At 40.0% G+C, this 27,253-nt stretch overlaps 1 protein-coding gene across 2 annotated transcripts in view; it reads left to right on the forward strand.

Annotated features, from left to right (window-relative positions):
* The window catches only part of LOC124556505 (kinesin-like protein KIF3B), a 132,193-nt gene extending 107,468 nt beyond the window's left edge, over window positions 1–24,725 (forward strand). For both annotated transcript variants that reach the window (XM_047130460.1, XM_047130461.1), the window contains 5 exons: window positions 148–345; window positions 10,758–10,981; window positions 11,555–11,786; window positions 21,690–21,904; window positions 24,253–24,725. In XM_047130460.1, the coding sequence (XP_046986416.1) occupies window positions 148–345; window positions 10,758–10,981; window positions 11,555–11,786; window positions 21,690–21,904; window positions 24,253–24,346 (963 nt within the window). In that variant the 3' untranslated portion in view covers window positions 24,347–24,725. The remainder of the gene's footprint in view (window positions 1–147; window positions 346–10,757; window positions 10,982–11,554; window positions 11,787–21,689; window positions 21,905–24,252) is intronic.
* The last annotated feature ends 2,528 nt before the right edge of the window (window positions 24,726–27,253 follow it).

Raw genomic sequence — 27,253 nt, forward strand, 5'->3', positions numbered from 1 at the left:
AAAATCAAATACCAAAATATTTTTGAGCTATTCGTGGCAGTAAGTGCATATGCGTGTTAATTTGTACACTGTAATCATGCTCATGTATTTACTAAAGCCGCTTCCTGTTTCAAAGTAATTGTTAATCAGAGACCAAATTGCATTTAGGATACAGACAATTTGGCTGAAACTCTTGAGAAAAAGAAGGTATTGCTGTCTTCAAAAAAACTCAGTTCAAAACATCTGGAATCACAGATACGTGAAATGGAAAGCAGATTACTTTGTGGAGGAAAAAATATAATTGATCACACAAATGAACAGCAGAAAGCATTAGAAATGCACAACCAGGAGATAGCTGAACGCAAGGTATGTATAGGGCTGAAACCTCACTTTTCTTTCGTACATGCTTCTTTTATTTTCCTATGTGCTATCCGTTTTTGGTGAATATTAATTTATTGTGATAATTGAACATTTTTTTCTATTTCTGGATGTCATATAACCATTTTATCCTTCACCATGGGAAGAGATCAGACTGAGTAATCTAACGATTGTTTAATGTACAAATTTGATTGTTTGAAATTTTCAAACGTTGTGAACCAGAAATGGGGAATCGGTCAAGTATTCATTTGAATGGATTCGTAAAACTGCGTAGAACCTATGCCTAGATTATCCAGTGTGCCTAGTTGCTAACTGTCAATCTTGCTATTAGATGTGATGGTAACCTTGAGTACTCCTCTCCCATAGTTAAGCACGTAAAAATCAAATTGTAGAAATAAATCGTGAATATATTTCCTTTATATGAATTGTAGGTAGAACCTTCATGAAATAAGAACTCCCCCCCCCTTCCCTGTGGGTCCGGGGGTTAGAATAGGCCCGAGGTATTCCTGCCTGTCGTGCGAGGTGACTAAAAGGAGTTTCACACATTTCGGCTTTTATGTGATGGTCCCCTGTAGGGTTTGATCTCCATTCTTCAAAATTTCCCGAAGAGCAAGCCAGTTGGGGAAGGGTGCCTTACAAGGTGCGTCATGCCCATCGTGCGTTGAGATCTTTAGGCCACTTTCTCGTCATCGCATTGCAGTCCTGCCCATTCTCCATCTCTTGGGTGAGGACACCTTCCTGGTTGCATTTTCCGCCACGCACTATGCAGTGTCGATTTCTGCATCGACGATGACCATGGACTTCTTTGCACATGATATCCAGCACGGTAGCCAGTCCGTTGTGGTGGGGCCGCCATGCACCCTGTTGGTTGTAGCCCCCTGACCCCACAGGGATCTCTCTGCTGATGGCTGCGCCGTTAACTCCCCACGCCCCACGTATGCCAAGAGGGTCATTGGGACTCCCGGCAATGGCCATCCTGCCAGGTGGCCTTTGTTGCAGCTGGGTGGCGCCCATGGGGAGGGCCCCTGGTCAGAGTGGGTGGTATCAGGGCGGATGACTCACGATGAAGCGTAGTCCATCATCTCTTGCTGGTGGTGAAACACCAGCAGTCTCTAAGCGATCACGAGCTCAATTCAACGCACAGAAGTATGACCCCAAATCGTTCCCCCTCCCTGGCTACACCATGGGAGGAACATCAGGCTAAGGATGGCAGCATATCTTATTTGCCCCGGTACCTTGTATGTTTGAGAGCTGATGGGGAATCTTTCATGATGATGAAGCCTGAATTTTTTGTTGAGCATTTAGAGGACAAGTTCGGGGAGGTCGTGGGCTTGTCCAAAATGAGATCTGGGTCAGTCACGCAGTCACGGGAGTTACTCGCTTGTGACAAGCTGGGGCATGTTTCTGTAACAATCATGCCCCATAAGAGCTTAAATATGGTCCAGGGTATCATATTTCACAGAGACCTTCTGCAGGTCGACGATGAGCTGCACGCCAATTTAGAGTGGCAAGGTGTAAATTTCGTCTGGCATGTCCACCGGGGTCCGAAGGATAATCAGGTTGCCACTGGTGCCTTCATCTTGGCCTTTGAGGGAGATACATGGCCTGAGAAGGTCAAGGTGATGGTCTACCGGTGTGATGTAAAGCCCTATATCCCTGCCCCGATGCGGTGCTTTAAGTGGTGGAAGTTCAGCCATATGTCTTCCTGCTATACTTCCACCGTCACAAGCCGAGATTGCGGACGCCCATCACATACCAATACTCCATGTGCCTCGCCTCCCATTTGTGTCAACTATGGAGAGCACCATTTGCCTTGCTTGCCTGACTGCAGGATTCTCCAGAAAGAAAGGAAAATCATGGAGTACAAGACCCCGGACCGACTGACCTATACTGAGGCTAAGAGAAAATTTGAACGCCTGCATCCTGTGCATATGACATCATCTTACACCACTGCTACAACAGTTCTGGCACCATCAGCTCTGCCAACCCAGGTCACCTCTCAGAACTGGAAGACTACACCTGCCCCCTTGATGGTGGGTGGCATTTCTCTCCCTGTTGCTCCTGCACCACGTACTTCAGGAGCAACGCGCCCCCCCCCCCCCCCCCCCCCCCCAACCATCGGGGACGTCTGTCCCCACTTCTAAACCAGAGAAGTGTAAGTCTTCTTCGGTTTCTCTCACTAGGAAAGTGTCCCTTGGGTCTCTCCCTTCCCAGGTTTCTTCTAGTGGGAAATACAACACCCGCCAGTGGCTGAAGAGCCCAAAAGCAGATGGTCATAGGGCTTCTGGAGATTTTGGCATCGACTGAGGACCTAGATCTCACCAGACCCTCAGACACAATGGATATAGACTGCTCAGGCAATAAATCAGTGGCAGCAGGTGGCTCTGAGGCGTGAACTGCCTCATTGAATGTTCAATGCCTTCCCAGTCTAATGATGTCATCCCCCAGTAGAATTGCGGTGGTTTTTTCCACCGCCTGTCTGAGCTACAGCAACTGTTAAGCTTTACGCCTCCTATTTGCATTGCCCTCCAGGAAACCTGGTTCCCAGCAATGCGGACCACTGCCCTAAACATAGTGACTATAATTGAGTGTCAGGTTGAAATATGCTCACTATTTTTATGTACTTGAATTTAGCATATTTCGTGACAGTACTCACTTTTCCGTGAAATGTTTATAAGATGATATTTGACTTTTCTGTGTTGGCTTCAGTCGTCTACTGAAAGTATGATTCCACAATGCTGTTTCGTCGGCTGCAGAAATGACCTGGTTCAATGCGTTCGCCTCATTTTCGGTGCTTCAAATACCATTTCTTCGAATATCGTTCCTTCTTGATGTTTAAATAAAAAAGTAGTAACATAATTCACTTTTCCTGTTCACTTGCAAATAATTATAATGGCGACCTGCACATTATTCCACCGTCACACACACCGAGAGTTCACTGCCGACTGACTACGGTCAAAGACGACTCCAGCGTCAAAGACATTTAACACAACATACAAGCTTCCACTTGTAATCAGTCTCTTTGATATTCTTCGCCACATCTACTAATATTAATCAATATGCTGTCACTCTCTAACATACAAGCAAATTAGCATAAAATAAGGCAAATTACAATTCACAAAAAAAATATTATGTCAAAAATATAAGAAAACAATTAAAGCCTCCCTCATTAGATTTGGTATCGACAAATCCGGTAGAAAATAACACATCTCCCAGATCCATTACAAGGTGGAGTTTGCGTTTATGTCCTAAACTCGGTCTGTAGTGAACATGTGCCCCTTCAAACCCCTCTTGAAGCTGTGGCTGTCAGAATAAGGACGACGCAGGAAATAACTGTCAGCAATGTATATCTTCCTCCAGTACCCCTGAATGTATTAGCTACACTGATTAAGTCCGTAAACCTTTCCTACTTCTGGGAGATTTTAATGCCCATAACCCCTTGGGGGGTGATACCATGCTTACTGGCCGAGGCAGAGATGTCGAAACTTTACTGTCGCAATTCAACCTCTGCCACTTAAATACTGGGGCCGCCACACATTCCAGTATGGCTCATGGTAGTTATTCGGCCATTGATTTATCAATTTGCAGCCCAGGACTTCTCCCATCTATCCACTGGAGAGCACATAACGACCTGTGTGGTAGTAACCACTTCCTCATCTTCCTATCACTGCCCCAGCATCAGGCACATGGACGCCTGCCCAAATGGGCTTTGAACAAGGCGGACTGGGGAACTTTCACCTCTGCTGTCACCACTGAATCTCCCCCTCACGGTAACTTCGATGTGATGGTTGAGCAGGAGACTATCACAATTGTTTCTGCAGCAGAAAACGCGATCCCTCGCTGTTTAGGGTGCCCGAGGTGTAAGGCAGTCCCATGGTGGTCACCGGAAGTCACTGAAACAATTAAGGAGCATTGGCGAGCTCTGCAGCAGCATAAGCAGCCTCCTTCCCTGGAACACCTCATAGCCTTTAAACGGCTCCGTGCCCGTGTTCGCTACCTTATCAAACAACCGGAGGAGGAGTGTTGGGAGAGATAGGTCTCCACCATTGGGTACCACACGTCACCTTCCCATGTCTGGGCAAAGATCAAACGTCTTTTCGAGTACCAGTCCCCAACAGCTGTCCCCAGTGTTACCACAAATGGTGAGTTATGTACTGACGCAAACATGATTGCCGAGCACTCTGCTTGAGCCTCTGCATTGGGCCTTTTGCACACTCAAATATGCGGCTGGAAGGGAAAGTCCTCTCATTCACTACACTCTGCGGTGAATCCTATAACGCCCCATTTACAGAGTGGGAGCTCCTCAGTGCCCTTGCACATTGCCCCAACGCAGCTCCTGGTCCTGATCACATTCACAGCTAGACAATTAAACATCTCTCATTTGACTACAAGTGACATCTTCTTGTCATCTTCAACTGGCTCTCGTGCAGTGGCGTCTTTCCATCGCGGTGGCGGGAGAGCACCATCATTCCTGTTCTCAGACCCAGTAACAACCCACTTGATGTCGATAGCTATCAGCCCAATAGCCTCACCAACGTTCTTTGTAAGCTGCTGGAACGTATGGTATGTCGGCAGTTGGGTTGGGTCCTGAAGTCACGTGGCCTGCTGGCTCCAGGCCAGGGTCACTCTATCACTGATAATCTTGTGTCCATCGAGTCTGCCATCCGAACAGCCTTTTCCAGATGGCAACACCTGATTGCCGTGTTTTTTGACTTACGTAAAACATACGACTCGACTTGGCAACATCATATCCTTGACACATTGTATGAGTGGGGTCTCCAGGGACCACACCAGATTTTTATCCAAAACTTTCAGTTGCTCCGTACTTTCCGTGTCCAAGTTGATGACTCCCATAGTTCCATCCATATCCAGGAGAATGGATTCCTGCAGGGCTGTGTATTGAGTGTCTCTCTATTTCTGTGGCCATTAATGGTCTAGCAACAGCTGTCAGGCCCTCCGTCTCACCTTCTCTGTATGCAGACAACTTCTGCATTTTGTACTGCTGCTGCTGCTGCTGCTGCTGCTGCTGCTGAGCGGCGCTTCCAGGGAGCCATCCACAAGATGCAGTCATGGGCTCTAGCCCACGGCTTCCAGTTTTCAGCTGCAAAGTCATGTGTCATGCTCTTCTGTCGATATCATACCGTTCATCTGGAACCCGCAGTTTACCTCAATGATGATCCACTCACTGCAGTGGAGACATATCAATTCCTAGGACTGGCTTTCGATGCTCAATTGACTTGACTCCCTCATCTACATCAGCTTAAGCAGAGGTGCTGGCAGTACCTCAATGCCCTCGGTTGCCTGAGCAACACCAATTGGGGTGCAGATCACTGTACACTGCTGCAGCAGCTCTACAGAGCCCTTGTCCAATCTCGAATTGACTATGGGAGTGTGGTTTATGGTTTGGCAGCGCCTTCAGCATTGCATTTACTCGACCTTGTGCATCACTGTGGGGTTCGATTAGCGACAGGAGCTTTTAGGACGAGTCTGATGACCAGAGTATTGGTGGAGGCTGGTGTCCCTCCACTGCAGATCAGACGTGCGCAACTGCTCACCAGTTACGCAGCACACATTCATAGTTCCCCTGAGCATCCGAATTACCGTCTCCTTTTCCTGCCTGCGGCAGTCCGTCTCCCGCATTGGCGGCTCAGTCCTTCCCTTTACCACCTCTACTTGCAGTCCATTCACGTATGCCTCCATGGTGTACACCTCAGCTGCAACTTCGTCTGGACCTTTTGCACAGCCCTAAGGACCCCGTTAACCCCGCTGCTCTCCGCTGTCACTTCCTCTTGATTCTTGACGTGTTCCAGGGCTCTGAAGCAGTTTACACAGATGGCTCAATGGCTGATGGTCACGTAGGCTTCGCATATGTTCATGGAGGACATATTGAGTAGCACGCCTTGCCAGTTGGCTGCAGTGTTTTCACTGCAGAGCTGGCGGCCATATCTCTGGCTCTTGAGTATGTGTGCTCGTGCCCTGGCGGGTCATTTCTCCTGAGTACTGACTCATTGAGCAACCTACAAGCTATCGACCAGTGCTACCCTCGCCACCCTCTGGTAGCGTCCATTCAGGAGTCCATCTATGCCCTGTAACAATCCCGCCGTTCCGTGGTGTTTGTGTGGATCCCAGGGCACGTCGGAATCCCCGGCAACGAACTTGCCGACAGGCTGGCCAAACAGGCGACGCGGAAACCGCTTCTGGATATAGGCATCTCTGAACCTGACCTGTATTCTGTCTTACACCACAGGGTTTTCCGGTTTTGGGAGACGGAATGGCATAACAGCACACACAGCAAACTGTGTGTCATTAAGGAGACTGAATGTGTGGAAGTCTTCCATGCAGGCCTCTTGCAGGGCATCAGTTGTGCTTTGCCGGCTCCGCATTGGCCGTATGTGACTAATGCATGGTTACCTACTCAGTCGCGAGGACCCACCTCAGTGTCGCTGTGGCTCCCAAATGACAGTCGTCCACCTCTTGCTGGACTGCCCACTTTTAGCCGCTCTGTGGCAGACTTTTAACTTTCCCAACACCTTGCCTTTGGTGTTGGGCGACAATGCCTCCACAGCAGCTTTAGTTTTATGTTTGATCCGTAAGAGTGTGTTTTATACTTGTATGTATGTTTTAGCGCATGCCCTTTGTCCCTCTGTGTCATCCGTCCTAGTGATTTTAGGGTGGTGGTTTTAATGTGTTGCAGAGTGGCTGGCTTTCCCTTTTAATTCTCGTGGTTGGCCAGCCACTGTAATCTGCTTTCATGTTTTACTCTCTTCTGTTTCTAGCATCTCTCTGTTGTTTTCTTGTCCTCTTTTTAGTGTTCATTGCCTTCCCTTCGTTCTTGTGGCTTTTCCTTTCTTTCTGTTTTCTGTTATATGTTTCATCCATTTTATCCTCACACTTGTTGCATTGTTTCATTAGGAACAAGGGATCGATGACCTCATAGTTTGGTCCCTTCTCCCGCCTTTAAACCAACCAAATAAGAACCTAATGGTGTGCAGTTCATTGCTGGCATGTATTAGTGTCGAATCAAAATTCACTAGTGTGCAACGTACGTGTCACCTACAGCACACAGGTTGGAATAGATGTGCCCAGACATGCAGAACTCTGCTGCTGAACAGGGTAGCACAGTGGTTAGGACACAGGACAAATTTCCCTAGAAGAGTGGGGTTCAGATATGTACCTGAGTAGGCTGTGATTTGCCTAAATCACTACAGGTAATCAGGAGGTTGGTTTTTCCAACAAGGCTATAGGCATTATCCTTCTCTTTCATTGCTCAGTCCATGCAAGTATTTCATCTCTTAAAGTCATCACCATCAATGGGACAGTAAACTCAAAGGTTCCTTTTTGATCTTCTGAAGTTGTGTGTGGACAGATTGGCACTTCCTTGGCATTTTGTAGGACCAGCACAAATTCTAAAGTGATGTGCACAAAGCAGTACACATTTAAATTAAGACAGGAATTTTCCACCCGGAGTTGTAATTTTGATTCCTTGAAGAATAAAATGTTTTCAGTGTTGCACAACATTCACTAACTTTGCAAGCAAATGACTAGTATAAACACCCAGTCCATATTCAGTAATAAAATGGTAGTAAAATGTATGCAATTTACTGAGTCCAAACTAGGTAAGTCACTGTGTGGCACTACCACGCAGTTAATAACTGCAACTACTGATATTGTCACTTGGAATACGGCTGAACTGGAATGTAACCAAGCTCTAGCTATGGCTTTGTTGTCTAGTGTGTTGGTTGCACTCATTGCTTTTAATTCAATTAATGAGTAAACAGTATCAGATTTCCTGTAAGTGCACAAATAAACAAAAATGAAGTGAAAAGTTCTATAGATTACTGTAGCTGAGAAAAACTGTTTATAATGAATCTGAAAGTTTATTCAGTCATATTTAACAAACGCTGTTCACTGATGCCTATTGGGAGCCTAAATTGATATTAAGAGCAAAGTCTTGTAGCAAATGTGCTTCGAATGAAATGCTCTGCTCCAAAGACTAGCTTGTGAATCCCCATACAGTGTGCATAACAGTGCAAAATTTATAAGTTCTTAGTACTGATGCTCAAAGTAAATCAATGTTTAGCCAACTAAGAATGAAATGCAGAGAAGTCCCAACTGTGGCTAAACAGAAGTCCCCGACCATTTGTCAAACAGCAAATAAATTCTAGTCCTGACTGGTTAATTCTTGGAAAACTCAAAGTGCTCAAAACTACTCCTGAGAAATCAGAAATGTCCATGGCACCATCAAGTAGTTATAATCCCAACTGGGCTTCAACAGTGAAATCTTTATAAATGCTGAGGGTACACACAGGAATAATTCTGTGTTCCAGCTGAAATGTGTGATTCATTCGCCTCGCAGGTTAACTCACCTCCTGCCCCTAGCGTGGTTGAAAATTGTCACTTCTGGAGTGTCAAGCTGGCCTGTAAATACTCTCAGGCTTGGGTTAAAACAGTTACCTGTTACCAGCCTCAGATTTTGCCCCAGCAGTGTCCCCCCCCCCTCCCCCCCTCCCCCCTACCCATATCTTTACTGCTGGCTAAAATATAATCACATGAGAGGACAGACACTTTCTTGCTGATTAATTCGAGATGTGCAGTGGATAGTGCACCTACAATTAATAAAATTATAATTAGCATGATTGCACAGTTTGACTAGATCGACAGTGCCTAAAATTTATTACTAACAAAGTGACACACCTTTCTAATTGAAAGTAACCTCTCCTTTCAGAATTTGACTTAAGGGCAGTTTTAATTACTGAAACATCAGTTGGTCCAAAGTAACATGATAAATTATGTAGAACTTACGTTCTACAATCAATGTGTGTTGTGTAAAGTATTATGCTAGCAGAAGTCATTTTGCTGTTAAGTGTAGCTGTCTTTGGTTAATTGAATAACTGTTTGATTAAATTTATATAATATATGTTTTACTGTCTCAGTATAGTGTTGTCAACAAAAGTAAACACCTCAGAAGATAGGTTTCATCCTCCCTTTTATATAAAAAAATCTGAAACCTTTGATTGTTACTGTCTCAGCCTTGGTTAATATCTCCACTACCATGTGCTTCACCATATGATACTTCAGAAATTTACATGGTAGCATTAAATGTCTGGTTTTGAAATGTTCAGCACTTTGTGCTGTTAAAAAGTATGTATGGTGCTTCTCAGTACTTCACATGGTTTATGTGATACAACTCCTCAGATAAGTAACACACTTCAAATACTAGTGCAACTCATGTTCAGACAACCAGTACAATGGATGCCCCAGGCACTCCAAAATTTAACATTACTGCGTGGATCTCTCTCGTCTCTTATCTGGCCAGCACAGAATGCCTCAGTGCTATACTGACAGGGTCAAGCAGTCATGTTGCATCCTTTACTTATCTTCTCTTTTATCTGTTTAGAAGAGTATGATTGTTTCAAATGTCTCTTGTTGACTGGGAGTTAGACATAATTTGGGGGAGTGTTACCAATTACCTCAGTTGAGCCCCTAGGGCCCTCTTATCTTCCTCTGATGTACACGATAGCTTGATTTGTGCCTATTTTTACATTTCGTGACAGTTTTTTCACGTCTTAGCATTGTCAATGCTCTGGGCATCTCTACTTGAGTATTTTCCTTATGCCATGGTAAAATACCGAGATGGCATATACTTGTGGTTAGTAACACCATTCTTTATACTTGCATTGACAACAAGTGACTGACTGGCCTTGTACTTCGGTTTCTTAATCCCAATACAACCAACCAGTAGCTTACCAGACAAGCACTCTCAAAAAAAAAAAAAAAGGGGGGGGGGGGAGGTGTTATGCAGCTATAGTGAGTGTCACTCTATAGTCAGGAGACAGTAATTAAAAGTAATTAGTGTTGCAATGGATCAAGTTTAGATAACTCATCGTGCAACCCTCCAACTCACAATGGTGAAGTACCAGTGTACTGTGACACTACTTAATAAGGTCTAAAAATTGATCACCTAGGCTCATAAAATTTTGCAAGATCTTTAGCTGGATTTTTAGGCAAGTGGAGAGCTCAGAAAGTACAATACTGAAAGGATACCTTGTAAAAGTATCCAGACAGTAGCAGGCAATTTTGCTGGTTTCAATCCTAATTGCAGTTTGTATCAAATTTTCGTTCACATAGACACTCTCTTGGTACCTTACAAATGTATTGAAGCAAATCCTTAACTACATGTTGGTCATAGTCAAGGTATTATTTATAATCAGTTATAACAAAATTTTCATTGAAATAAACTAAAAACATAATTTCATGTGTGTGAGAATTATACTACACATTGAAACTGGCATTTGAATTGGCTGTGATGTCGGAGGATTAACAGCTAGACCAGGGATTATACATGAAGAGATGTTATTAATGTACAGTACTAAGTGTAATTGAATTCTTGTTCGTTCCAGAAAAAAGAAGTAGAAATGAGACAAAAACTTGAAGAACAGGCAGATACTGCTTATGACATAAGAGTTACATATGAGAATCTTGTACATGAAGTTGAGTTTAAAACATTGAAATTAACAAAACTGTTTGCTAAGATGACTGATGTCAAACAGGAAATAAAAGATGTTGCTGAAGAATATAATAGAGAAAGGCGTGAGCTTCAGATGGAACAAGATCTTTTGTTAAAGTAAGTCAATAAGATTAGGTCTTTTTCGCATCGTATATCATCATGTAAATAATTGTTTTGCATGTGTACACATTCGTGGGTATTGGTGCGTGCGTGCGTGCGTGCGTGCGTGTGTGTGCGCGTGTGCGTGTGTGTTCGCGCGTATGTGTGTGTTCCTAAGAAATACATAATTGTCATCAATCAAAAATAAAGGATCCTCCAGCTATGTTGTTGTTGCTGTTGTTCAACGTATCATACCATGTCTTGTTGTTCAAAGTATCATACCATGTCTTATATATTGTTATGTTGAGCATGAATTCATTTTTAACAGATGTTTTAACTGTACTTATTTCCAGAAAAAGTAAAATAAGCTGTAAGAGTAAAATACTTCTATCATATCTTGAACATAGGCTGCTGTTCTGTATACGAAAACCATAATGTATTACTTTCTTTGAGGGTTTTATTTCTTGTGTGACAGAAGAGAAGCTTGCAACCAAATTTTTTTTGAAAGAAAAATAACAAAATCAAAAAGCCATTTACAAATTAGTGTAGAATATTTATCACATAATTCTTGATTGATTTTTTTATTTGCAGGGAACTGAAGGTGAAATATTTGATCATTGAAAATTTCATTCCTCCTGATGAAAAAAACAAACTTCTCCAAAGAATTTGCTATGATCGTGAAAACAATACATGGGAATTGTTGCCACTAGTACCAGATAACATAGTACTAGAGAAAAGACCTGTTTCAAGCGAAAACGAACGCCGCCCTGTTTCAGATTATGGTCGAGTTGCAATTAAAGTTGGAAGCTGTAGTCGATATCAGGTATTATTCATCATTAGCCTCTGTTTCCTAACATTTTCTCTCTCATGCATTAAGTAACAGTAATAAAGTTAAAAAGACAATCCAGAGTATAATACATTAGTGTAAAAAATATTTAGTCAGTGCTTGGGACTCTTGTTCCAGATTTTGCTTTCCATCCAAATCAGTAGTAATTGTGTAGTCCAGTCCCATCTACTACTAAGAAAAGAGGCCTGAAGACCTGACCAGGCTGGCAGCACTTGTAGAACTTGTTCCCAAGAAACATGGAGGGGACATAGCAATAGTGTACACACCAGTATTCTTAGAAGTGAAATACTGTCACACTCTTCATACCTGTATGTTAATACCTGCATAGCCCATCTACACACTGAAAACAATTCATAGTGTAATGTGAATAAATATGCATGTCATCTGAATAAACTATTGACTGCTTTGATCCTGATGCTTCAATTTTTTTTTTAATCTAATGTAGATTGCCTTTTGAAACACTCATCTTGTGCACACTTTGACTCATTTATTCTCACACTTTTTAAAACAAAATCACATATACAGAACAGTTCTTCTCAGTTTCCATGCTAGCCTTGAAATCCAGTGACATGGTACACAAGCTGTGGAATTTTCACACAGTTTGTTTTTATTTATATTGTTCATAAGCCTGCAAACACTTCTGTCTAATAATACTTTTATCCATATCATCAATGGGACATTTATTGTGTGTCCTGAGATTTGCAGGTGACATTTTGTGCTGTTTGTAAATAGCCCAGCTGAACTACAGGAAATTTTCGGATAACTTAATGAAGCGATCAAGTGGGCTGGTCTACTCATAATCTCACAAATTCACAGCTCGTAAAGCATTTCTTCCAGCAACAGGAAATTTCACTTTATAGACAGATAATTTTTATTTTATCACAAATATGACTGTTGCCAAGATGGTGAATGTGACTACATTATATGTGTATTATATTTATTCAGTAATTTACTGTGCAATAGATAAAACTAAATTTACCTTTATCCTGAATGAATTTTTCATTTTGCTGTGGTGTGTGTGTGTGTGTGTGTGTGTGTGTGTGTGTGTGTGTGTGTGTGGTGTAGTTGGATTATCAGGAGACTGTGAGGATATGGCCCTGGACACCTCTTTATGTATTTCAGCATACTGGGCAAGGGAATTCTCCTCACTGCAGATGGCCAGGCTATATGGGAGTGATTTGGCCAGGCTATATGGGAGTGATTATTGTGTGTGTGTGTGTGTGTGTGTGTGTGTGTGTGTGTGTGTAAGGGGTGAAAGCTGCCAAAATGCAGAAACAGTTGGGTATTGGTTAGTAGGCTAAATATGGATAGAGGTGTGGATGGAGCCATCAGGAAAGTGGAGGTCAACATCCAAGAAAGCTTTATCCAATCCCATCAAGGACAGGACTACCTGTGAAAGCAGCTATGTCATATACCAGCTGTGCTGTAATTTCTGCACAGAATCTTATGTGGGTATGAAAAGCAACTGGCTATCCATCTCAATGAATGACCACCACTGAACTGTGACCAAAAACAAAGTTGACCACCTAGTGGCACAAAATGCTGCTGAGCACAGCATCGGCTGCTTTACAACTGGTGCCATCTGGTGCTTTCCCTCAAGCACCAGCTTTTCTGAATTATGTGAATGGGAGCCTTGCAACACATCCTTTGCTTCTTTAATGCTGCTGGCCTCAAGTCTCCATTAACCCACAGGATCCACACCCTCTACCCAATTGTTTCCCCTTCCTCTGTCCTACCATCCCCTCCCATTCCACACTTCCATGGCATTTTCTTCATGTCCCGCATCAACTCTTGGGCCTCAGTGTCCATGTGTTGCATGCAAGCCCATGCACCTGCTACTGTTCCATGCATTCCTATCCGGCACACATGCTGCCTCCCTCTGAGCTACCAGCTACACGTCCCCAACCTCTCCTCCTGTTTCTTGCCTCTTTCTCCCTCTACCCAACCAATCTGACACAACCCCTCACCGCAGCCCATCTGCTGAACTGCAGTCTACATCTACATCAATACTCCACAATCCTCTGTAGGGGCATGTCGGAGGGTACCTTGTATCACTATTTGTCATCTACCCTCCTGTTCCACTCACAAATAGAGTGAGACAAACTAATCCCAATTAACACAACATCACAGCTCACAGAAAAATATGAGAGCGTGCAACACTTAGAAATCCTTTCATATAAAAAAGCAAACCTTTTCTGAGGAACAAATAATGTAAAGAACAAAGTTATCCATAGTATTAAAAACAACAGCAAGGCAGTCAGTTTGATCTGTAAACACAAGCTTAACTGCAATTTATTTGTGAAGATATACATAGACCAAATATGAGGAAATTTCAATATACAGTTCTATAAAATCGTGGATAGTCTTCTTTTTAAAAACCTTAAAATATGTTTCTGCTTTACATGTTGCTGTAAATGAAAACCATAGGAGTACAACAACAATACAAAAAGGACAGATTGCTACTCACCACATAGATGATGTGTGGAGGGCATAAAGGCACACTGAAAAAAAAACTTGCAAGACATGTTTTATCTGTCACACTAAGTCTTTCATCAGATGTAAACACACACACACACACACACACACACCGTCAGGTACATTTGATGAAGGACTTTGTCAGATGGCCAAATAATATCAAGCTATCTTCTTTCAATGTCTTTGTCGGCAACACGATGTGTCTGTCATGTGGTCAGTAGCAATCTATCCTTTTCATGTTTTGTTTTTCCATCCCAGATTTTCTATTGTTTTATGTTCCATGGGGCTATACAGAGATAAATTTTGATAGTTAAAAGGCCACTGTGCGAAGGCTTTAATGACCATCAAGCAGAATCTTTTGAAAAGACCTCTAGCAAAATTCAAAGAAATTCTGATAATGCGCGGAAAGTTCTGGTTGAGAATAATGAATTATTTAGGAATAAAGAGACAACTCACCGGAAGGCAGAAGCGCTGTGCCGTCGACAGATACCCAAACAAAAGGTACAGAATTTTGTTTTGCTAGCTTTCAGAAAGAAATTCCTTGCTCAAGCTGTAGGAGAAGCATGCATGCACATGCCTGCGCACGTGCGCCAACACACACACACACACACACACACACACACACACACACACACACCTCTCTTCCTACATTGTGCTCATTCAACAGCCAGCTCTTTCCTGGCCCTCAGTAAGCGTACTGGGGTGAGGTGGGGGTGCAGGTTCTGATCATACGCATAGCGTTTACTGGCATCAAAGTTAGTGTCCAGATACTCATTGATGCCATTAAATCAAAACTGTATGTAGCAAAGCAAAAACAAAATTGCTGAACTCCAATTTTAAATTTTCCTTTGCAAATTAAAATCCAGGAGTTCAGCTACTGTTTAATTATCACAGCATAACAAAGATGAAAGATGTAGATATTTGTTTGTTGAAAACAGCTGAAATCCCAAAATTGAACAAAACTACAGGTCCCAAATGAATCCCTATAAGATTTTATACAGAATTGGTGTCTTAATTACCTCTTTTAACCATAATAGAGTGTAGATCATAGAACCAAAAAACCATGTCCAGTAGTTGGAAGAAAGTACAGGTCACGCCCATCTAAAAGAAGGGTAGCAGAAGTGATACACAAAAGATTGGCTGATGTCTTTGACATCCATTTGGTGCTGAATTGTAGAACATATTGTAAGATCAAACGTAATTAGGATCTCAAAACAGACTGACCCACATGCCAGCATGGATTATGAAAATGTCTGTCATGTGAAACGCGTCTCATGATTTTCTCACTTTGGCAGACAATATTAATAGTAATCAAAATTTTTGCAGATGATACAATTATCTGTAATGAAGTACTATGTGAAAGAAAGCTGCACAAATATAGACAGATCTTGGTAAGATTTCAAAGTAGTGCAAAGACTGACAGCTTGTTTTAAATGTTCAAAAGTGTAAAGTTATGCACTTAAAAAATGTAGTATCCTATTACTACAGTATCAGTGTGTCATAATTATAACAGGTCATTCTGTACAAATACTTGGATGTAAACTTATTAGGGATATGAAATGCTCACAGAAGCCCAGTTATAAGTAAAGCAGCTGGCAGACTTTGGTTGATTGGTAGGCTACTGGGAAAATGCAGTCAGTCTACAAAGTACCTATCTTAGAATATTGTTAAAGTGTATCTAACCAGTACCAGGTAGGACTGACATGGGGCACTGAACATATACAAGGAAGAGCAGGATGAATGGTCACAGGTTTGTCTGATCCTTAGGAGAGTATCACGGGGGGTAACCAAAAAGCCTGAGTGGGTATATACATGAAGGTAGATGCGAACTATCCTACAAAAACAACTTAAAAAGTTTCAAGAATCAGTGTAAAAGGGGAACCGAGAAATATACTAGAACCCTCCAGTTAACTCTCCCATGGGGATCACAGACAAGATTACACTAATTACAGTGCACACACAGCATTTAAGCAATCATTCTTCCTATGTTCAATATGAAAATGGAAGGGGATGAATGCCTAAAATGTAGTACAGTGGTAAGTACTCAGTGCTCCTTCACAGTGGTTTGGAGTGTGTAGACACCGATTTAAATACATTCATCGTCTGTGAATTGCTGTAAAATGTATGGCAGATGGTGGTGAATCTTTGTGTCACTTCTTGTTCCATTTGCTGTTGCAGTGGGGAAGAATACCTCTACAGGTGCTGTTGTTGGTTTTATCTTCATTGTCTCTACATGGGTGATACATAGGGGTTGAAGGATAGTCTCAGATGTCAGTCTGAAAATTGTTTCCTGGAGTTTTGTGTCGATTTCTGCAAAGTGCTAGTATCTTATATATTGCGTATAGCATTGGTTGCATTGCAATACATCAATTATATCACAAGAAATTGGAAGGCAAAGTTGACGCGAGAAATGAACTAAATGCTTCGGTATTGCATTTCTTGTGATGCAAACATGACCTGCACGTTGCTCGTAATTGCAATGTGATTGACATACTACTATGATGTGACACATGGTGTACTTACATATTGCTATGTACACTGTTAGAATATGACATAGGAAACATACGGATGTCCAGTCTCCCACAATGAAAACAAATACACGGTTTACTCGGACGTGCTTTACTGAACTTTTCAACAGCACCACAATGGTCATAACAGTAACAAAATACTGATAACCACTGGCCAGAGTAAATCAAATTAATAGCTGTCAAAGGGTTGCACAGAGGGATATATGCTATTTGTACATAGTTGTACATCAATTACGCAATGGTACATGGCATGTAAAGGACATGTCACTGAACATCTTTAATGACTGCCACACAGTTGAACTGTTGCAGATGGTGCAACGCATACACGATGACGAGCAGCATGCAGGTCACGCTTGCATCACTGGAAGTGCAATAGCAGTGCGCTTCATTCATTTCATCCATTAACTTTGCGTTCCAATTTCTTCGAATGTCACTGACTTATTGTGTTGCATCCAACGCCATTATTATTGTGGTTTCTCGTGTTATTGACTGTGTATGGAATAATATGAGGTGTTGACTAAAAGAAAATAAGTTGGTTTTGAAACCAATATTTGCACACAGTTTAGAATGTCTCGTAGTATTTAATTTTGTGAGCCCCAGCTGTACATTCATACCCATGAAAGCCATTTTTCAATATATATTGTGGTTCCAGAGATATTGGCATTCAAAACTTTAAGTGTGACACCTGTGAACAATGGCCCCTGACATGAAACCTGATTTTGATTTGCAAGCTTTAGTAGTATCTCGTATGTGCCTTAGAAGTGCTTTGTAAAAAAATCTTTTTTCTTAGGAACGCCTGTTACCGAGTAGCTTATAAGTAAGTCAAAGATTTCCAGTCATTGTATACTTATGGATGAACCTGTGTAATTGTTCCACTACATGTCTTGACCCATAGTATCACTATTTTTAACTTGGGTAATCCTGGCACTAAGTTGGTATTCTGTCCGGGTTTCACTTGATATTACTAAAATTATTGTCAGGTAACACGTCCACATACATAATTTAGTCATTGGTAGAAAGGCAGTGTGCATTTAATGTTACCAGCTAAGTCATTTAATACACAACATGACCTCTATAACAATAATGCTCTACCCATCTCATATTCAGCAATTCTGTCATGATCTTGTTATTGTTGCTTGCCTTTTGGTACCAATCATGCTTGCTTCAATAAAGTTTTTGATTTGTTCATTGGCATAAATAGGGTGCTAAAAAGGGTGGGGGTGATATGATACGAAGCATTCTTTGAAATTTTCTGTTATTTCTGACCAGTTGAAGAATCCAGTTACTACTTTCAGCATACACGTGGTAGTTATTCATGACTACCATTTTGTGTGCAGAGACAATTTCTATTCCATTTGATTTAATATGTTCCTCTCCCTGCTTCTGGACAGCAGCAGCAAACATGCGTGCCAAGACTGTTGCATCTGATGAGCAGCCTTTGATGATTATGCGGTGACCAAAGAAGAAATGAGAACTAGTACATAAAGTGTCACCATCAAAAATCCTTTGTGGTTTGTGAGCAATACTGCCACTTGCCAGGCTTATTGTCATTCCTTATAATGAAACAGCCTGCCTCTGATGATATAGTGAAAAATGCAACTGAAGGGATGAATGGTGCAAGGTTGTGTTTAGTGATGAGAACAGATTCTGGTGTGGGGTCAGTGATGGTATTTTGGGAATATGGTATCAAACAGTACTATATCAACTATCAGAAAGTGGCACAGGATCGACCTTTGCATCATGGTGTCGAGATCTGTTGTCTGTGATGTTTCATAAGAGAAAATTGAACAGAATATTTTATAAAATTAAATTATTTTAACAGTTGTAGGCAATGATGATGCACTTTTTAAAGTTTTGCGCAACTGTGAAACTGAGTGAAGAAAAACTAGTTGAACTGATCATTATCTAAGCCATTCTGTTTCAGTTTATACCCCATTAAACAGGTGTGATCTCTGAACAGCTTAGTGCCCATGCCCACATTTGTCACACCTCAGTGCTGTTATCCAGCAGTGTTAACCACTGGATGATGGGGGTGACCACTAGCGTGATGAACATATAGAAATGGAGCTGGGGGCTGGTTAGTGGCACCAGTTCTGTTAGTGATGTTTGCTTTGAATGTAGGACACAAATGGCTCCTTAGTAATGCAAGCAGTATCGTGTATTTTATGTTGCAGTAGTCTATTTACCACCCTCATTCAGCAGGATCAGTTCACTCCATTCACATGCTACAACTGTTTATCTAATTATTTGCATTTCATACCTTGCTCCGGACGCTCTCTTAAGTTGTACTTAATTTGCATACTTCCTTCCGAAACATTGATGGATATGGCTGTTTTCCTGACAGTTACCTACTATTGGTCAGAAGTTTAGAGCAACACTTTGGATGTGCCACACAAGCATAGAAATTACAAAATCAGCCATTTAAGAATTATTTTGAGAGCTGTGTGGTACATGCCAACTATACAAATACACAACCTAAAGATCTATATCAAACTCTGTAAATTACTTATCAGAGTGTGATGGAGGGTACTTCTGTTACAAATAACTGATACCCGTTCCCTGTTAACAGTGTGTGACGGAGGGTACGTACGTATGTATGTATTAAACCGGAGACCTAGAAACAATAAAGAGGCTTCATCCCGCCGTAGCCCTCAGTGGTCCGCAACCCAAGGCCACAGCAGTCCACCCACCCCACCACCGCCCCACACCAAACCCAGGATGGTTGTGCGGTTGGGCCCTCAGTGGACTCCCCTCCCCCCTCCCCCCTCCCCCGGGAACGTCTTATACCAGACGAGTGCTTTACAAAGCTATTGAGTGCAAGGAACTGATCTGTGGGTTGTTTTTGGACCTATCCAAAGCGTTTCATCTTATAAATCATAAACTACTGGTGTTAAAACTGTATAAGTATGGTGTCCATGGTATTTCCTACGAGTGGTTCAAGTCATATTTAACTGATAGGAAAAAGAGTACAAATTTCTCATGATGGAAATTTGTGCCATTCTGAACATAAAAAAGTTAATTATGGGCTGCCCCAGGGCTCATTATTGGGACCATTGTTATTCTTGATTTTTATTAATGACCTACCACAACAGTTTTCCACAGCTGATACCATATTATTTGCTAATGATACCAGCTTCATTATAAAAGGGAAAAATGATTATGAGGTGCAGCAAAAGTTGACAAAACAGCAGAAGTAGAAGAAATATGGTTTAAAGATAACTGTCTAGTTGTCAATGACAAGAAAACTGTATGGATGAACTTCAACCATATAAGGAACAAAAATAGGGCCAATGTAAAATTTACATTATCGAATAGCCAAATTTAGCAAAAGAATCACATAAATATTTTATGTTTATGGGTGGATGAGCATCTAAGAGGGGAAAAACATGCAGAAATGCTTAACAAAAAATTAAGCAAGTACTGTTACATATTAAGAGTGCTTAAAGATTGCTGCAATACCAAAACAGTGTTAAGTGCTTATTACATATACATGCATAGTCTACTAAAGTATGGAATAGTGTTCTGGGGAAAATACCTCTTTTGCAAAGCAGTCTTTTAAACTCCAAAAGAAAGCTTTAAAATTAGTAAGTGATGTTGCTTACAGAGCACCATGTAGAGGTCTCTTTAAGGAAATAAAAATCATGACCTTACCATTTATATTTATATTTGAAAGCATATGCTTCAGTAAAAACCATCAAGTTTCAGCTTTGAATAGTGAGGTCCACCATTATCAAACAAGGAACAGGGATGACTATCATAGGGATGTGCACAGAAAATCACTATATCAGGACAGTGCTGTTTACTAACCAAAAATTCTGTACAGTGCATTGCCAGATAGTATCAAAAAAATACCAAACAGTAATACAGTCAAAAAAGAACTAAAAAATCTACTAATAAATAACAGCTTCTAGAGCATTAATTAATACCTGGAATTTTGCTCATATCTGTAGGTCTACTTCATAACTCTAAACAAAAATTCATAATTATCAACTATACTTAGATAAAACCAAACTTCTTTCATCCATGTATATATGTAATTATGCAGCTAGCTTTTGTGCTGTATGTTACTATGCCTAGTAAACTAAAGTACTGGTATTTGATAGTTTTAGTAAAATCAACCAAGGGGTTTATGCAAGCTTTCCTTCTATCTGTATGTATGTAAGCAGAATAATGTTTTTGTTATAAAGATGTGTTGATACCAATGATAAGATTTTGTACCTGATGTAAATGTGTAATATTTTATAGTGTTCTGTACTTTGACAAGTACAATATCATGAATGTGATAATACAGGAGCTAAATAAATAAATTTATATACATTGTAAACAGTAAGGATCCTATCACACTTCCGTGGGTGCTCCAGAAATTACCTTCACATCTGTCAATATTGTTCCATTAAGAGCAACACGTTAAGTTCTGTCTGCAAGTGAGTCTTGAATCCGCTCACAAATCTGGTCTGATACTCAGTAAGCTCATAATTTTTTTCACTAAATGGCAGTGAGGGATGGCGTCAAATGTGTATGACTGTTTCTTGAATCTTTGAAACCTCTTTACCTAGTCTAACTTTATCCGCAAATTTCATATGTATTTTATTTTCCTTAACATTGCTAAAGAATTTTATGAACAGTGCATATTGAAAACAGGTATCATCACCAAATTCATTTGTAATGACCTTATTGGTGGCCCCTAATCTTCTTTCCTTCCTTCACCATCCAAACCTCTTTCATATGTGTGTTCGCTAATGAAATAAGAAGAAGAAGAAGAAGAAGAAGAAGAAGCACCATGAGTATTGGGGTGTTTTGCTTGCCTTTGGCTATGACCTTACAGTTGACATTTATTCCCACTGCCTTGTTTGATCATTCCTTGTTTTCTTTCTAGGGTGAAAATATTTTAAGTTTGGACATCGAATCACACACTAGAACTACAAGTGATTATCAAGGGCCAGTAGTTGCACCAAAAATTCAAGCGTTGCTTGAAGAAGCACTGCGAGATGAAGGGGATCTTGAATTTGATGCTTCAAGTATAAATTACCATTATTCAACAAAAACCAAAACTGCCCGCAAAGATAAACACACTAGATCTGCTAAAGTCAGGTAAGTATTTGAAATTTCTTTGTTATTTAAATTAATATTCAAGGCAAATGTAAAATTTTTAGTGTCTGTGTGTACTAAACACACTTTCATTTTGTGTGGTAGCCAATCTGTCTGTTGTGTACAAGTTTACAAATGTTTGCTCAATTCTTGAGTTTTGCTCCTGTGACAGTCTTAGAACATCATGCAGTTTCAACTTTGTGTGTCTAATTATATGCTTGATCAGTTTCAGACTGCTCAGTATATAATAGTAAATTTTTTGTCAAAATTAGATAAATGTTTCCAAGTTATAATGTTTTGCTAAGTAATCTAATAGTATTCGTCCTTAGCTCATTGTAACTTTTGCTTAGTTATTGTGGTATCCTGGACTGACTTACAGTTTACTTAAAATCTTCATTTTGTTTGGAATTTATTTTATGAGCCAGGGAAGGACAAGTGGTACCAAAAACAGGAAATGTTTGCCTGTCCCATGGTGCTTTTCTCTGAGTTTCAAACTGCGCACGTTAACGTAAATTAGTGCTCTTTTGTTCTGCCTCCTTCAGTTCTTTTATTAATTTTGAAATAGTCTTTTGGCATCATTGCACATGCCCCAGACCATTTTAATTATTGTCCTTTTCTGGTCTTCTTCAGAGGATGCCTACCTGAGTTCACCGTGTATTCTATCTCCTATAATTTTCCTGTACTTCGTCCTGTAATTTTCTTATCTCCACAGCCAGGGTTATACTGATCCTGCTATCAATGTCCTGGACACACAACTGCAAAGCAAGACTGTAATGTATTTTTTTCTTTGTGTTGGTGGCAGTCTTTTGCACTTTTTGATGTCTTTCTTAATGCTTAGTTACTGTGGTATCCTGGGCTGACTTAAGAGTTTTTATAAAATCTTGGTTTTGCCTGGAATTAATTTTATGTGCCAAATCACTGTTTATACTCTTTTCCTGAGCTCAAACTCCAGTGCTGAATAGATGAATGAGTCAAGGTACCCAAGTGTTGAACGAATCTGGTCCATTGATACTAACTATGATGATATTCTTGTATTTACTTGTACTGATGATCTCAAGCTTCGACTTTTCCACATTCCCATCCATTAGCTTGTTTACTTTCTCTTTACTCCTAACCATGCAAGCACATAATCTGTTGTGGGGTGTTGATCCTGGCTGGGTGGCTCCCTTGCAGGTAAATGGATTTTCTACTGAAAGAGAGTGATGTTCACTGCAATTAATTTACTGGTCATTGAGAAAACCATTAGTCCTAACACAATAATTGTTAACAATGTTCTTTCCTCATGAAGGCTATCACACCAGTGTGGTGTTAAGTTCTCCAGGTATTAGCACTTTCCTTGGAGATTGATTCACAGTGATGTAGTTGAGTATATAATGATTTGCTACTTTATTCTTTGTATGTCCTTTCCTTTTCATTTCAGGCTTAATACTATTGACTTTGCTGTCTTAAGTTCTGAATCTAATTGCATCTCCTGCATGTGTCATTAAACTTTATGAAATATCTTATACTTCTCTCTCTCTCTTTTACCAAGTTTTCAGTTAATGTATCCATCCAATAGGTACAAAGTGGCAAATCTGCATCATACTTTCTGACATAGGACATTTTTACTGTAAAGTTCTAGTTTATGTTTTGCGTGGAAAAGACAAACCCTGCCAGCCAAGGCTGAGTTAGAGATGTGAAAAACTCTATAATTGCTGAGATACGAAGAGAGAGTATGAACATTTTGAATAAAATTCCCCTATTAGTGAGAGTTCAAGATTGTGAATCTGAATTGAAAGCTTGAGCTGTCTTCCATGAAAAGTGGAAAGTGAGCAAGAAGTGCTAACATATCTACTCAAAATGATTTATGCTTGCAGTTTTATAAACTGTTGCGTAAATGATTGAACTACTAATTGTTAGGCAAACCAAAGCTTTCACACATGTTGCAGTACATTTGGGAAGAATATCCGCAAACGCATTAGTATTTTGTCCTTTTGATACAAACAATATGTGAATGACAATTGTTTTTTTGTAGTACAGAGTTCCACGTATGGCTAGCTTTGTTCATGGATTAATTTTAAACCACAGTGTAGATGAGAATTGTCGCTTTCAAAGGACTACATTGTGCTTAATGAAGTACACCACACATTACACATTATATGCTTCCCTCATATCATGAAGTACTTACTAGCAAAATGAATGTTAATTGCCTACTTGTTCTGTGTTACACTGCTAAGTTATGGCCATTAATTTTGTGGTCACATCATGAAATCCTGTACAGGTCCAAGAAAAGATTAAGTAAACAGCTGCAAATCAAGAACCACAGTAAATTTTACTTGTTTCTAGAGTTGATTCTTTTTCTTTATTTGCAGAGGGAGATTCTTGAAGACTGCATTGGACCAAGCAACGAATGTTACAGTTTCTGGTGCTGTGTTCCCAAAAGCCCGGGGGCTTGTACCCAAATAAACTTCATGAAAGTGCCCACAACTATGAAAAAAATTGTAAATATGAACAATTTTTTATGTTCTTCTGAGGCTTTCCAAATATTTTATTTGTCATTGAGTGCCACTTTGCCTTAAAATATGAAGTGTTAGAAACACCTACTAAAAAGTAAGACATTGCACCATAAGTTACACTTTGCAGCTGAATGATTTCTACAGTTTCAGTGGCATTATTTATGCCATAATTTTTACCAGTCTAGTCAACACTAAGAAAGTGTCATAATTTATTATTCAAATGCTTTTGCATTAATGTATTTATTTGTAAATAGGCTTATTATATGTTGTTGTTGTTTGATTTGATCTCAATTTTGTAATACTCAAGATAAATAGAATGCTTAACTTTGTGTTTTTTTTTTTTTATTGAAGTCCCAATTTTTCAATTATGTTCAGCTATAATATTCTCATTTAATTTTATGAACATATTTATATAAAATGAACAATAATTTTGCTGTCACAAATGCAAAACGTACAATGAAATAAGCAGTTAACTGCAAAAAATGGCAGTGTTTCTATTGAATTTCAATGCACACATCATATCAAAGTACATAAAAGAAGTGTTTATCAGCTTGATTGTATTACTTTATATACCAGACCCTTTAAGATGTTTAAAATACTTGTGTTTTGGACACTGTACACTTGCATGGAGAGAAACATCATATGGACCAAAAAAATCTTGTTCATTTACAGACTCTTGTGTTTGTTCTATGATGCAGTACTACTACTGAAAGAAGGAGGGGAACAGGATATTGAAGTCGCCAAGTTTATACCATACAGCAGAATTAAAGAAGGCTACATGTACATACCTATCATATTTACCCAGTTATAAGACGAGTTTTTTTTCTCAGATTCGTCATTCGAAAAATACAGGGTGGTCTTATATTCACAGATTAAACTATTGCTGCTAAGGTTAACATTTTTATGTTGGTTAAAGATGAATATAGGGGTTGTGTTACTTTCACAGATGAAACTATGGTTATTGAGATTTTGTACAAATTTATTTTTAAGAATTCCAAAGGGTAGGGTTTAGCAAACAATGCTTGTGCTCGAATAGGCTTGAGACTTCTCGATATGCTGAAACTCTCAATACAGCATCGATGTGTTGCTCGAACAATCACATGACAGCTGAGTCGTAGCAGTAGTGCAAAGGGTATATGAGTAACTATGAATTAGCTGTCATAACAGTCTATTGCTCTGCTTAAAATTTGACAATTTTGTAAAACCCAGGAGGAAATAGCACTAAATTCTTTCATCTTACAAACTCTTATTGTATTTGAACAGGTTTGCAACAACACTTCTCTTACACGTATGGATACTGTGAACAAATATTAATGTTGTCCTCCAAAAACATATCTTTATTCTGAACACAGATCATTATTTCTTTGATTGTGAGAGACTGAAACTGTTTACTAAGTGGGCTAATATAATAACTAAAACAATCAATTATTGACAAAATTATTTAATTTAATAGACAAAAAAATCTGCTCACCAAGTGGCGGCAGAACACACACATAAGACAGTTGTAATTGGTAAACTTTCAGAGCCAGTGGCCCCTAGTTGAGGCAGAAGGAGCCACTGGCTCCGAAAGCATGCCAATTACAACCATCTTTTATGTGTGTGTTCTGCCGCCATTTGGTGAGGAGATTTTTTTATCTATCCAATTAAATTATTTACTAAGTGGGTCACAAATGAGAAATTTGGTCACTTTTTACATAGTAGAATACCGGATAGAAATGTTACCAGCTTTTAATCAGCTTAACAACATGATGGTGACATTCAGATGAAACAAGAAGGAAAATAAATCCAGAATGAAATGAGAATATTAAAGTGACTATCATTGTTGTCGCGAGAATAAATTACAGCTCCAAAATCCATCGTGGAGTTAATAGAAACAGCTGTCAGTTGATAACAGGACAGCAAAAGTTTGAGAACTGGGCTGAATCATAATTGCAATATTTTATTCATGTATTAGTTCCTGTTGTTACATATGACTTCCACCCTAGAAGATATTGCAGTCCATGTTATACAGTTGTTCGAACATGGTACTACGGAAAGGTTGGAAGGCGAGCAGTGATACAAACTTGGCTGAGGACTTGGTGAGTGCTGGGAGGGGGTTTGTGAGTGAGCAGCAAGTTCTATCACATTGCCAACTAAGGGAATCTATAGCCCATACTTTGGCTTTTTGGAACACCTACCACATTTAAACTGTAGTGTGTCTGAATCCATTTGTAGTTGGAATTGAATTGACTTTAAAATGGGTAAATACTCCAGAATAGTATTGATTTCTGGAGGAGGTGGCAAAAGTCTAGATAGGAGCCCATGACCTTCTCACGTGTTTTGTGCTGTAATGTTGGTGACACTCACTGTGACATATGATGGGAACAAAAGAGCACATCAGCTGCTGATTATACGCAGTCAATGAGAGAGCAGTGGGCAGACCATATGTTGGGAAGCATGGGGCAATGTAACATTTTCACATCACTATAGAAGTGAAATCCAGTATGTTTTCAGATAAAAACAGCTGTGTTATTAGGTCCCAAGGTAAACACAACCTGAGAAATTGCAACATGTTCAGAAGAAACAGACAAATATTTGTGACAATGACGATATAAATTTCACAGCTGTGCTATTAGGATGATGATGATTAAAAATAGTGATACCACTGACAACGTGGTTCATAAGCAAAAAAGGTAGAAAAGAAATTGGTCCACAAATTAATGTAGACCATTTTGTTTCATTTATTTTATTTCTCCGTACGTTATCAAAATGTAGACAATCAATAAATGGCATAAATTTAGAAGAGATATAATGTTAATTTTTTAGGCACATACTTTGTCAGTAAAATAGTTTATTATTTTAATTAGTTGGAATATGT

This window comes from Schistocerca americana, chromosome X (assembly GCF_021461395.2).
Source record: "Schistocerca americana isolate TAMUIC-IGC-003095 chromosome X, iqSchAmer2.1, whole genome shotgun sequence".
NCBI classification, from domain to species: domain Eukaryota; kingdom Metazoa; phylum Arthropoda; class Insecta; order Orthoptera; family Acrididae; genus Schistocerca; species Schistocerca americana.